This window comes from Neomonachus schauinslandi, chromosome 10 (genome assembly GCF_002201575.2).
Source record: "Neomonachus schauinslandi chromosome 10, ASM220157v2, whole genome shotgun sequence".
Taxonomy (NCBI): domain Eukaryota; kingdom Metazoa; phylum Chordata; class Mammalia; order Carnivora; family Phocidae; genus Neomonachus; species Neomonachus schauinslandi.
Genome location: NC_058412.1, coordinates 7,241,364 through 7,255,198, shown reverse-complemented (window position 1 = coordinate 7,255,198; position 13,835 = coordinate 7,241,364). Strand labels below are relative to the sequence as shown.

Below are 13,835 nucleotides of genomic sequence, written 5' to 3'. Positions count from 1 at the left end.
ATTGAGCACACTGAGCGCTCACACCGGGCTCAGCACCTTATATGCACCATCTTCGTCCTCACACGAGCCCAGGAGCTGGGTTTTATCACTACTCCGTTCTCAAACTGCAAAACGGCAGCTCAGGAAAGGCATGGTGACCACCCGTCACAGGGCAGCATCCGGCTCCCAGGATGTTTCTAGAAATACAATTAGATTCCCCTTTTCACCTGTCCCAGGCCCCCAAGCTCTGGGCCCTCCCCACCAGGTATGACGTCCTTTCAAGCTCTAGATAAGGGCTGCCGTCACCCCCCCACACACACACACAGCCTGTGAGCCCCCAGGAGCTTTCCCCGCGGGGACAGGAAGGCAGGGAGCAGCCCACCCGGGAGCTGGGCAGGTGCAGGTGGACCAGCGCTTGCCAGCACAGGGAGCTGAAGGAGCCTGGCCGGGGAGGGGCGCAGACCCAGGAGACCTGGAAGGAGGCCCCAGGGCTCTGTGGCCAGCCTGGGGGCCCCACCTCCTGGTTTGCTAAGTCCCACTACTCACCCAGAGCACTGGCTTGACTCCGGGTGCCCCTGTCCTGCAATCCCCAAGCAGCTGGGACAGTTCTGTTGCCAGGCCTGACAAGACAGCAGGCTAGAGGGAGTCGGGGCTGGGGGGAGCATCTGCAGGCTTCCATCGAGATGGGGTTCCCTGAGAGGCTGGGCGGGGAGGGGTAGCCACGACGGCCTCCTTTACATTCCCTCTCCAACCAGGGAGCTGCTAGATGATAGAGGCAGGATCGGGACCTGGCCCCGTGCCCTCTGGGGAAGAGGCTGTTCCTGCCCTTCAGGCAGGAGTGAGGAGGCTGGGAGCCCCTACCCCATGCATCCCTGCATCCCCCCAGCTCTTTGCTCCAGGGTCCAGGCAGGGCCTGGGGTTGGGGCTGGGGGTCACCAGGGCTCAGTTGGGCCCCCGCTTACCTCTGTGCCTCAGTTTCTCCATCTGGGCCTTGGGCTCTGGAGCGGGAAGACCTGCATTCCTCTCTGGGCCCTGCTGTCCCCCACTGTTGTCACTCTGTGTCTTGAGGATGGTGTCTGGGCTGTGAGAGATCGGGGAACCCCGTGGGACAGTGACGCAGCAGGGAGCACCAACAGCTGGGCCTGTGGTTCTCAAGGTCCAGGGAATTAGAAGCAGACAACAGAGGCTGGGGACACAAGGAGGGTCCCATGATGACTGGCCCACCGTGTAGGCAGCTGAGAGGAAGTGGGTCAGTGAGGCCCGCCCGCAGGACTAATGCCCGCCAGCAGCACTCAGGGCTTGGGAAGGTGCCCGACCGTGGACAGGGCAGGTGCTGTGCTGATCTGGAGCTGTGCTGGGGGCCTTAGAGCCCAGAGGGTGGCCCCTCGTCCTGCTCCAGCCCGCCTCAGCCCTGCAGGCCTGCGACGCACCTCCTCAGGGGCCAGAGTTCCCTTCCCTGCTTGCTTGTGTGGCCTTCAGGCCCAAGCAAGCAGAGAGGAGGCAGGGAATGGCCTGGGAAGCCCTTGCCAGGCACATGTGACTTCTGTAAACTTTAGGGGCCTGGAATCATCTGGAGGCCCGAGCTGGAAGTGGGGGAAAGGTCTCAGCGTCGCGCCAGCTGTGGGCTGAGCGCCAGGGCCGGCAGGAGGAAGGCAGCCGACGTCCAGCTGGGCCAGACACCCACAGGCCAGCCCCTGCCTGGCTGTCGGCCCCCTGGGCAGGCTGCACAAACGTCCACAGGCCTGGCAGCCTCGGGCCTCCCAGGCAGGTGGGCAGAGTCTGAGGAGACTGCGGAGGGAGGCCTCGCGGCGGCCACATCCCCTCCCACCTCTGGCCCACGGTTCTCCAGGCTCGGGCTTGGCTTCCGCACGGGAAGGGTCCCTGGGGCACCTTTGCCCCCTGGAGCCACAGCCCTCCAGCCTGCGTGGTCCGCAGGATGTTTGCTTATGCTTATCACTGCCAGCCTGCAAACAGAGACGAAGGGCTCCGTGTTGGCACCTGGTAACTGGGCCACCCGTGTGGGCCGCCAGGCTCACCGCGGGCTCCCTCCGCAGCCACGGGACAAGATGTCCACTGCCCGGTCTGGCCCAGCAGGACGTGGACATGGGAGCATCCAACTTGCTGGAGGTTGGGGGGCCTCAGCAGGAGGCCAGGAGGGCTGTGTCCCTCTGCAACGCCCCCCACATGGCTGAGCCTAAGATCTGGTCACACAGGCCACCCACAGTGCCCCCTGGGGAACAGGGTCACCCCTAGACACTGCCCGGGGATGGGGAGCTGGGACTCTCGAATGAGTGCTCTTTGACCTTGGGTTTAGACACACAAGTCAGAAATGGAGGCCTGGCTGGGTTTTCAGGGGCCCTCGGCTTATTCCCGGGCACCTCAGGCCTTGAAGGGGAGCAAGTCTGTGCACTTGCGGGGGGTAAGTTTCTTATTAGCACTTTACTTTTTTAGAGCAGTGTTAGGGTCACCGCCAAATTGGGAAGGGACAGAGATTTCCCCTATACCCTTTCCCCCAACACATGCACGGCACCCCATCAACAGCCCCCACCAGAGGGTGTATTTGCCACAACTGTTGAACCCACATGACACACTATCATCACCCAGAGCCCACAGCTGACATTAGGGTTCACTCTTGGGTGTTGCACATTCTACGGGTCTGGACAATTGTAGAAGGATGTGTGGACATGGATCCATCATTATGATATCCTACAGAATATTGTCACTACTCTGAAAATCTCGTGTTCCACCTACTCATCGGTTCCCATAAACCCTGGCAAACACTGAGCCTTTTACTGTGTACGTTGCTGCACTTTTTCCAGAACGCCATAGAGCTGGAACCACGCAGCATGTGGTCTTTTCAGATTGGCTTCTTTCACCTAGAAATAATGCATTTGAAATTCCTCCATGTCTATTCATGGCTTGTAGCTCATCTCTTTTTAGCACTGAAAATATCCCATCGTTTGGATGGGCCACGGTTTTTTTAATCCACTTACCTACTAAAGGACACCTGGGTTGCTCCCAAGTTTTGGCAGTTATGAATAAAGCTATTATAAACATCAGTGTGCAGGTTTTGTGTGGACCTACGTTTTCAGCTCCTTTGGGAAAATGCCGAGGAGCATGACTGCTGGGTCTTATGGTAACAGCAGGTTTAGTTTTGTAAGAAATCACCAAACTGTCTTCCAAAGTGGTTGCACATTCTGCATTCACGGTGAGTGAGCGCTCCCCCCGCTCCCCAGCCTCGCCAGCATGGATGTTGGCAGTGCTCTAGATTTGGGTCATTCTAGTAAGTGTGCAGGGGTATCTCGTTGTTGTTTTAATGTGCATTTCCTTGAGGATGAATGACGTGGAGCATCTTTCCATATTCTCACTTGCCGTCCGTGGATCTCCTTTGGTGAGGCATCTGTTAAGTTCTCCGGCCTATTTTTTAATCGGGTAGTTTTGCTCTCTTATTGTTGAGTTTTAAGAGTTCTTTGTATATTTTGAGTAACAGTCCTTTATTAGATGTCTTCTGCAAATATTTCCTCCCAGTCTGTGCTTGTTTTCTCATTCTCTTGACATTGTCTTGTCAAGGTGTTTTTCATCTTAGTGTTTTTCATCTTAGTCAAGTCCAGCTTATCAGTGATTTCTCTCATGGGTCGTGCCTTTGGTGTTCTGGGTGTAAAGGAGGCCAAGGTCCTACAGACTAGACTGACTCAGGGCTGGCAAGTCAGGAGGGTCCTGAGGTTGGAAGCAAGAGCTTAACGTTGGCCCTGACAGTTGAAAGCCAGCGGTTCTGGTAGTCTTCCCAAACAGGCATGTGGAGAAACGTACTTGCCAGGAAGGGTAAGCCTAAGACTCAGCCTTTTACTCGTCTTCTTCTTAATGCCACGAACATCCCATCAGGCTCATAAAGCGTGAATCTTTCTGCTTGGTAACATGACCGAGACTGGGCAGACAATGATGGTTTTTATTAGACCAGCACTGCGGTCGGCATCACGTAACCTCAGCAGACGAAGCTGTGTGGTATCTTCAGCTGATGGGATAAGAGAAGTTCCGAGACAGCAGGAAGGCTGGAACGGCTGAAGGAGGAGAGAGGGGAGAGTGGTCAGGGGTGGGGTCAGAAGAGTCCACGGCCCAGATCCTGTCTCCACTGAAAGGACTTGGGCTTTTCCTCTGAGTTGAGCAGGGTTCTGAGCAGGAGAGGCTTCATCTGATGGACATTTCAGAAGGACGTTGGGACTGCTAGACTGAGACTAAAATGAAGGGGCCGTGGGTGGAAAGACTGAGTCCAGCTGGGTGACTGCCCAAGTCCAGGGGAGAGAAGGCAGTGAGCAGTGGTTGTGTTCGGGATGTGTTTCCAAGGGAGGAGCGGCAGGATTTTCTTGGAGATTGGAGGCAGGATGCAGAGAAAGGGAGGTTGGTGAAGGCTCCAAGGTTTGTGTTTGGGGAAGCACAGGATTAACGTCGCCATTTGCTGGTGACCTTCCCCATGCGGAGACCATGCTGGGTATGGGCTGAGCAGGAAAGGCTGGGGCACGTCCTCGAGGCGCTAGCAGTCTGGGGCAGGGGTGGGGAGGAGCACGGTCAGACATCTTAGCAGGTAGGTCCACGACACTGTGGAAGCACCAAGGGGGACGTCTAGACTTTGCTTGAGGGTGCAGAAAGGAAAGTGCCCAGCAGAGCCCTCAAGTTGGTGATGGGTGAGCAGAGTCACAAAGAATGGAGGGAGGGGCGCCTGGGGGGCTCAGTCTGTTGAGCATCTGACTCTTGATCTCGATTCAGGTTGTGATCTCGCGGTCGTGGGATCGAGCCCCGCGTCAGGCTCTGTGCTCAGTGTGGCGTCTGCTTCAGAGTCTCTCTCTCTCAAATAAATAAATAAAATCTTAAAAAAAAAAAAAAAAAAGGAGGTAAATTTTCCAGCCAAAACAGGGAGGAGACCTTGAGGAAACAGAAACAAGGGCACAAGGCAGGAGTCATGAAGGGCAGGACTTCGGAGCTCGGGGACGTGCTCTCGGGACCGGGGGCACCGTGGACGCCGCAGGCAGGAGCCATTTGTGGTTTATCCTGACAGGCTCTGACCCTCACCTGAGAGAGTGTGAGAGCCGAAAGGGCCTCGAGGTGGGTGAGCTACAGGCTGGAATGGGAGCCACTGCAACATGGAGACGGAGAGAACAAGAGGGCTGGAGGAAGATACGCCAGGCCTGAAGGTCTGACAGGAGACTGGGCAGAGTCAAGGGTGACCACCGGTTTCTGGCTTGGCGGCCAGCATAGTAGAAGCCCCGGGAGGAGGCTCACGATGGAGAAGGAAGAGTTTAGTCCAAGTTGAAGTGCCTGGTGGTGAATGTCCAGGAGGCGGTTGGATCTAGAGCTGAAGGGAGAGCTCTGGATTGGAGGAAGGAATCTGGGCGTTGTTGCTGTTCAAGGGCCTAGGATCAGAGGACAGAGGAGATACCACAGCCTGGCCTCTGGGGACAGTGACACTCCGGGAGCAGGAGTGGGGTCAGAAAAGGGGTAGCTGGAAGTAGGAGCACCAGAGGTGTACTGCCTGGTAAACATTCCTCTCTGTTCCTTCTCTACCTCACTCCCCCTGGTCAGTTTCCCCAAAAGCCTGATTTCTATTTATGAAGCTGTGTTTGAGAGGAGAAGACTTCCATCCCAAGGCTGTGATGGTTCACCAGGGCACATACAAGCAGGGACGATCCAGTTGGAGGGAAACCCGGGACTTTTGCTCGGAATCCTGTGCCTAGGAATTTTCCCTCTTCTGGACTTGGACCGGGAGATGTAGTTTGAGGAATTATTGGCAACCATCTGGAGACTACACAAGGAGAGCCAAACTTAGGATGAGGCCCCCAAAGAAGGAAAGAAATTAGCTTGCTGGTGACATCAAGCTCCAGGATCAAGCTTTGCCACTTTTCAGCTGGTATGTTATGAAAGTATTTGTACTTCCTTTATTGTTCAACCAAGCTTCAAGTGTTTCCACCACTTGCAGCAACCCCCACCTTCCAGCTCATACACCCGTCATGAAAGCCAAAGGTTCTTTAATGGCCGGTGCCCCAGAGAGTAAAACAAGCAATTAGGTCCCCAGTAAGCGGGGAAAGTTTCCAGGGGAAACAGCAACGTGACCATGGAAAGAAGTGGAGCTTTGGAATCGGACGGGCGTCTGTCTCTTCCTAGCAGTGTCATCTCCTGAACCTGAGTGTCGTCTGTGAGGTGGGGCTATTTCCCCCTTTCATTAGAGCCTATGAGGATTGGAGGACATTGTCAAGTGTCTGGGACAGGGTTAGGCAAATGGTATGGGAGGGACAGATGTCAGGCTGCACTGAACCCCGAAGCGTACAAGAAATGAGGAAGTGGGACAACACACGGATTATTTGCTTCAAGGACATAAGTACAAATGGTCCCTGAACGTGAGGTTATGCTCAACTTCAAACAGAGCAGCACAAGTCAAATCAGGAAGATGTTGGGACACAAACGCTCATGCTCAGTGGGTAGGAATGTAAACTGGTTTGGCTGAGGGCAACTTGGCAGTATCTACAAACCACTTACTGAGCAACTGAGCATCGTCTGTGATTCGGCACTCTTCCGCCAAGAACTCATCCGACAGTTGCCCCGTACACGTATGTATGACAGACACGTCAGTCAGCCTGTTTCCTGCAGCCGTGCTCGTAATGCAAAGCCCGGCCTGGAGGCCCGGCGGTGGGCTCAGGTTAGAGGAGGAAACTGAGGCAAGAGTACAGTGACGTCATTAAAAAGAACACATCTGAAGAGTAGTGATAAGTGAAGACGCTTGCAAAAAACAGTACACAATTTGTGAAACAGCATGAATAGTACGCTTGAGTTTGCAGTGAGGATTCCTGCGCAGCCGTGGAGAAATTATGCCTGGTTATCTCTGGGGAGCAGGCTTAGGGAGGTAGGAAATTTCTCCAAGAAATCTTCTCATGGAGCTCAATATTCATTCTAATGGCTTATGTTTGTTTTTTTTCTTAGCACGTGTTACATTTATAATAAGACGATTAAGACACAGTTTGGCTACAAGATTTCAAGAGGGTGATGGCTAAAGCTGCTCAGGGCCGAGTGTGTGTGAGGCAAAGGAGACGTGAACGGAGAGAGACCTTCCATGTGCTTGCTGTTAGTCCGCACCTGCCGTGCTGGCCCTTGGGCTCGGGAGACAGGAGGCGTGGGTTCAGGCTCTGACGACACCACGCACTGATGGGGTGGCCTACGTGCTGGGGACCAACATCACGGGTGAGATGCAGACGTTGCTAACACTGGACGACACTGCTAGGCTGCTTCCTTCAGAAGCGGAGGGCTAGACACCGTGCATGTGAGTGCACGTCGCCCGGTCCTGCCGAGGCGCAGGCCCGCCTTCGCCTTCTCCTGGGGCTCCTTCCCTACCCAGTCTCATTGGCCTCATGAAACCGCCTTTTCTTGAGCACGTTCTCTTAGGGACTTCTGCTTTACTGACTTGAAGTAGGCAAAGCCTACTCTGGAGCCTACCGGTCCAGGTCTAGCCTGGACTAATTTGTGAGCTTCTGACTTGTTAACAGTCTCTCTGCTAACTGTCAAGGGAGAAAGAAACGCAGCTGAATGTGGGAAGCTCGGGGAGAAGGGAATCCGAGGAGCTCCTTGGAGCCTTGGTGAACGTGGAGTCCAGCAAAGGCTCTGAGCTGGGCTCTGGCACTGCTGAGTGACCAGGAGTGGAGTCTGCCCCTAGATTCTTGACTTGTGGCCTGAGCGTTAGAGTGGAAAATGAACAGATGCCACAGGAAATCTATCAGGGAGTTCATTTCATTAATTTGATCATGTATTCATTAGAAATTTCTATTAGTGTCTGTCATATTTAGGCCTCAGATTACCTGAATAAGCTATAACAGCTGTTTGATTTAGAAAGTCTGATGAACTGAAACATCATTGGTAGATTTTTAAACCAAACATTTTTCTGTTTAGCTTTTAAAAACTAAGAACCCTTGAGATTTTAGTGTTTGAAAGTGTATGCCTTCAGGTTTAGTCATTAAAGTTTGGTAACAAGCTGAAAAATTATTCAGGGCTCCCTTATTTAAGAGTTACTTGGGTCATTTCAGAAACCTGTAAGGAAAAATTAAGATGAAGGAAAAGACAAGAGTATCCGTTTGAGAAATGAGGAGAAAATGCTAAGGAGAGTCTTTTCAGCTCTACTAGTTTAAGATCTCACATTCTGCATTACTGACTAATGAAAGGATAAAGTCAAATGGAGTAACAGGAAATGACATATTATGAAATAGACATATAAAATTTAATCCCTTTGGTTTAAAATACATCTTCAATGATACAATTAAAAACAAGCAAGACAAAAATTTATTTCATAAAACAAAATATAAAATAGTTATGACCCGTGTCCCATCATATTGTATCTTAGAAAACCAGCAATTTAGTTCACATACTTCATTAGAATATTTTAATGTAAAAATGTAACCATCAATCCTACTTATACAAATGACCTATTCTAGCTCCCTGAACCTAGATACCCGTGATTTTATTTCTGTTATAAAATTACACTTTTTAGTACTTTTATATATTTAAACATGTGTACAAAATGTTCCCCTGCCATAGTAATACAGTCTCATAAACTCATGAATGTTTTCTAGAATTATTAGCATACAAGACAATCAAAGCTTGAAGGCTCTGAAACACGATAAAACAGAAATCACTTCTTGTAAGAGGAAGATGAGGAAGGACTCCATTTTGGGTCATATCACCTAGTACACAACAATCACACATGTGTTGTAAGGACTGTGTGTTCACTCTCTCAGGTACGTACAAACTGATATTAGCCTACACAACAGATAGGAATTGCAGTAGTGTTTTTCCTATACTTCATTTGTTAAAACAGTACAGAAATACGAATAACAACTCTCTCAAGAGCAAACAGAATCTCTGCCATTTGAGAAGCTTTTGCTATGCTCTGGGATGACTGCTGTTTGGGAAAACACAGACAAATCATTTCAGTGAGTTCCACTAAGCACAGTACTCGATCTGCTTGGTATACATTACCAAAAATAACTTAACCTTTCATTTAGGGAAAGTCTTCAAGGTAGACCTTATTGCATCTCTTCACTCTATGTACAGACACCACATTTATATATTATCTATTTGTATAAGACAAGTATATACACATTTACAGACACAGGCCTTCAAAAATGTATTGCACTTATATACAACACAGCGTTAGCTTAACTGATTCATACTGTAACCATTTCAGTTCTTCGTAAGAAAGGCAGTTGATATGTTTAAGAAAGTTGCAAAGGAAGATTCAGTAACGTGCCCTATTTGAGTAAACATTTTCTGGAGGCTGAGAGGCTGAGGGAGAAAGGGCGCATCCTCTCCTCTTTGGATGCCACTCCCACTACCCTGAGGCAGTCAGAGTTACTCTGAGTTCAGGCAAGGGCACGAAATCCTTAAACCCAAGCCCACTGCCTTTTCTGACTTGCACTAGTGAGCAAGCAGCCCCACTAACATTGAAGAGACAAGGTAGATAGCCCCATATTTTTATAAATAATGTAGCAGATATTCCAAAGGTTCCCAGAGTCTATTAAATCTTAGAACAAAGTTTTTACTTTTAATCCTAAGTACTGGTATCAGAAAATTCAAACATAATGGTGTAAGGATTTCTGTCGTCTGAAAACGCCAATGCAGTATGTCGAACGGTATCTACAAGCCAAATGCAGCGCCATCTACAACTCGAAAGGAGTCCCTTCCGTTGACATCCACCCATACCTGTGATGTGCCTGTGGCCGGCCAAACAGTAAGACCCACGTAACCTTCCTTGGACTCGCTGGGAGTGGTGGGCCAGCGCGCCCTTAGATCTCAGTGAGGGTGAGTCTGTACGACCCCCCCCGCTTCTTCAATCTGCAGCTGGAAGGTGTCTTCATTGGAGTAATGCTTCACGATATTGTCGTCCATGTTCACCAGAATCCTGGAAGAGGAAAAGCAAGACAGGTCTCCTCACTGCTGCCCGACACGGGAGGCGCAGGATTTACCAGACCTCCCGCAGCCCCGATTCCCTCACCTACGATGCCCAGGTAGTGTCAGTGCCTAGCTCGTAAGACTGTTCGAGGACTATGTGATAGACTCCAGGAAAGCTCTTCTAACAGTGTCGGGCCCGGAATGAAACAAAGCATACTAGCTTATTTGCTGTTATTACTTCAGCATGTAGGAATCGCTCCATAAACAGGAGCTATTACAATGCACAAAGTAAGTCTACAGAAGAAGCACCTCGTTGATCTGGCTTTAGAAGCATATTAGTCAAATTAACCTATGGGATCTGAAGCCACAGCTCCCTGACCAATTATCTTCCCTGGCAAGTTATCCTCAAAGTTTAACTGAACTACTAGTAAGTCTAACCCTTCCCACTGGGCTCATCCAGAAAATTCCAATCAGGATTTGCTTTAGAATGAGGCCAAACGATTCTTATGCCATACTCTGCTTACCCATGTCAAATAGCATAGTCACTTCAGTGAAATGGAACTAAAAATATCAATTTCTGGACAAGAAAGCAATGTTCTATGATTGAAAACACAAGGCAGATTACAGTAGGGGGAGCAAGGACTGAACCTGAACCAAGGCCTTGGCACTAACCTGTCAAGGTCTGATCTTGGACATCACAGGCTCTGCCTCAGCTGCCATGTCTATAAACTAAGGATATCACACCCAGCTCAGAGGGCAATGTGGAAATTAAGTACCACACGAAGTGCCTGATCCAGTGCCTGACTCATGACGGGGGCTCAACAAATGGGGTAGCACTTGCTGTTACCCTGACTAAATTTCATGACGTGCTCTGGAATTTGGAGCCACTTCACTGCTGCCAAGCACGGGAAGAGCAAATAAAAATTTTACTTGAAAAAAGTCCACAAAGATGTCTTAGAAAGGCAGATCAATTTTATATGGATAACTTAAGGAAAAATACATCCCTGCATTCACGTTTCTCTAACTTTTTCTAGACTGGGCACAAATGCATGTGAGTCGCATTAATGTTACAGAATATTAACGTTATTTAGAAGTACTAGGAATGCCAGTTAACGCTTACCCTTTTTTACATTTCTTGAATATTTTCCCAATCTTATCATGGGGCACATCATATTTGTCTGAGATCTAAAAGAACAAAAGAAAATAATTATAAGATGCTGAACTCAAGGCTTTAAAACACAAACTATAAATACTGTGGTACAGTCACTCAGTTTTCCGTCTTTCAAAAATGCACGAAACCCACGCGTATTAGGGGAGGGGGTTTTACCTGCCTTTGGAGGGAGCTGCAGTCAGGTGTCTGTTATTTCCCCCTAGCTTACTGATGTCTCTCCATGTGTTATATGGTCATCTTTTTAAAAATGACTACTCTATAGAGCAGTTTTAGGTTTATAGGAAGCCGGCACAGGAAGTATAGTTGCTCAGTGCCCCACGGCAGCCCCAGTACTCACATCTCACGTCGGGGTGGCGCTTTTGTTATCGTGACGAGACCACATCGCTACAACACTATGAACTAACACCCATAGTTTACAGTCGGGGTCATACCCTACGGGCTGTGAGCAGTGAACAGTGACATGGACCCACACCATCACGAGTGCTCTGCTCAAGCGCACAAAGGCCCCGCTCTGGAGTTGACACATCTGAGTTGAATCAGCTCTGATTTGCTCTCAACACAAGTCACAGTTCGGATCCTCAGCCTCCCCTCCTCAGGAAAGGGAGACTCTCACTTCCTATAGCACAGGACTGCTGTGAGGATTACTCCGTGTTCAACACAGAGCAGGAGTTAACTTCAGATACAGAATATTGGAAGGAAAACAACACCTGCTGTCCCACAGCCCAGAAGAAACATCAAAGTCCCTGATCACAAACCAAGACTGCACCTCTGCCAGTTCTAGCTAGAGCCTCTCAGAGCAGCACAGACTCCCGTAAAACCCCAAGGCTCTGGCTAACGTGGCTGCAGCCGCTGGGGTGTGGCCCTCAGGCCCTCCTGAACCTCAGCTCTTCCACCCCCTTTTCATGATCCATGAGGGTTCACACAGAGCGGTGAAATCAGTGTGGTATCGAGTGTGCGGGTTTCCTTTTGGGGCACAAAGGAGAGAGGATGAATTAATCCAAGGATAAGCTGAATCAGTCTACACCAAATGCTTTATCTGGAATTGTGCAGACCATCCCCAAACTGGGGTTACCGCCAACCCTCCACCTGAACAGCAAAACTCAAAGGAGCACTGAGAAAGGGGGCCTCAGAAGGCCAACCTGCAGACTGCTTTCAAGCTAACAAAAAGCACCTAGTTCAAACCAAATCTAAGCTCCCATCATCCAAACAAATCCATTTCTCTTCTGTATCACTGGGTAATAATTCCTTGTGTATTTATGAAGCATCAATTAGGAAACCCCAGGCCTGAGAGACACATGATACTGACGAATTCTTTATGGGTGTGAGCACGTTGTATTTACACAGTAAGTCTCATCACTTCTTTTTTCTCCATAATTAAGACTTTGCACAGTTCTGAAGAAATGAGGAAAGGTTATCAGAAGACAAAGTAAGAAAGAGTAACCTAGGAGAAATCGCACGAAGCTGAAAAACAGAAAGCAGAGGCTAATGTTGGTGCTGGCTTTGCATGGGGAGGGAATGTGCTCAGAGATACCTGTGAGCTCAGGGACCCCGACAGACCACAGCTCCCCAGTCCACTGTCCCCTCGCCCTGCTTTAGTTTTCTTCACTGCATTTATCTGTGAAGTGCTTGGAAAATTACTTCTTAAATTTCTTTGCCTACTTTCTTGTCCCTATCTTCCTAACTGGACCCTCAGCTCCATTCCACAATGTATCACTTACTCTCGTGACTCTAGTAGCTAGAACAGAACCTGGCACAAACCAGGTGCTTAACAAACATTTGTTAACTTAATTCAGCACACTGCACTTGTCAGGGGAGCCGGGGGAAACCCATTTCCAGTGACGCACATGCTTTGAATTCAAAGATGCCTATGATTTATAGGGGGTTGATAAATATCAGAATACAGTGCTGATTTCTTGAATTGCATCCCAGGGCAAAGCCAAAATGGCCTCCTTCTCATGCTATCTCTTGCTGATGTCCCAGAAGTGCTGGCTGGGGTCAGTTTGCTCAGTGCTGAGGTCTTAGTGGGAAGGATTATGGTTATCACTGGCTACACACCTAAATTTTCTCAAATAGGCTTTGGGTAAGGACTCGATACAAGCTTGGTCATTCCCCAGGATGGGGAGTTTCAAAGGCAGACCAAGGAGCCATTGTTTTTATGCATGAAGTTTTTAAGGATTTCTATTTGATTGAAAATAATTTTTGTGAGCTTCTAAACAGTTTGTTAAATGGCAATCTTCCTTTAACCAAGTATATTAAAACTATTTCAGGGGTGCCTGGGTGGCATGGCTGGGTAAGCTTCCAACTCTTGGTTTTGGCTCAGGTCATAATCTCAAGGTCCTGGAACTGAGCCCTGCTTCAGGCTCCATATTCAGCGTGGAGTCTGCTTGAGATTTTCTCTCTCCCTCTCACTCTGCCACTCCACCTTGTGCTGGCTCTCTCTCTAAAATAAATAAATAAAATCATAAAAAAAAAACCCCACCCAAAACCCTGTTTCATAGATCACCACAAAAGCAGTCAATTCAGTTGACTAGACATTCCTCAGAAGTTTCTATCTACCAACTAGTGTGCTGGGTGTGGTGCTGTGAGGCCCAGTGGGGAAGGCCCTGCAGACAACTGAGGGCCCCACAAGACTGGATGAAACGTGGGCTATGCCACAGGCAGGCTTCAGAGATTTCAGTATAACAAGGAATCTGGGTGGCCTGATAAAATGTGTTTCAATGGCATTCTACTTAAGTCTGTTTAAAAAGAGCATTTCTAAGCTTAT

At 49.3% G+C, this 13,835-nt stretch overlaps 1 protein-coding gene across 3 annotated transcripts in view; it reads right to left on the bottom strand.

Annotated features, from left to right (window-relative positions):
- Positions 1 to 8,264: 8,264 nt before the first annotated feature.
- The window catches only part of GRHL1 (grainyhead like transcription factor 1), a 51,177-nt gene continuing 45,606 nt past the window's right edge, over positions 8,265 to 13,835 (bottom strand). For all 3 annotated transcript variants that reach the window (XM_021697391.2, XM_021697389.2, XM_021697390.2), the window contains exons 15-16: positions 11,021 to 11,085; positions 8,265 to 9,910 (exon numbers count right to left, since the gene is read on the bottom strand). In XM_021697391.2, coding sequence (XP_021553066.2) covers positions 9,802 to 9,910; positions 11,021 to 11,085 — 174 coding nt within the window. In that variant the 3' untranslated portion in view covers positions 8,265 to 9,801. The remainder of the gene's footprint in view (positions 9,911 to 11,020; positions 11,086 to 13,835) is intronic.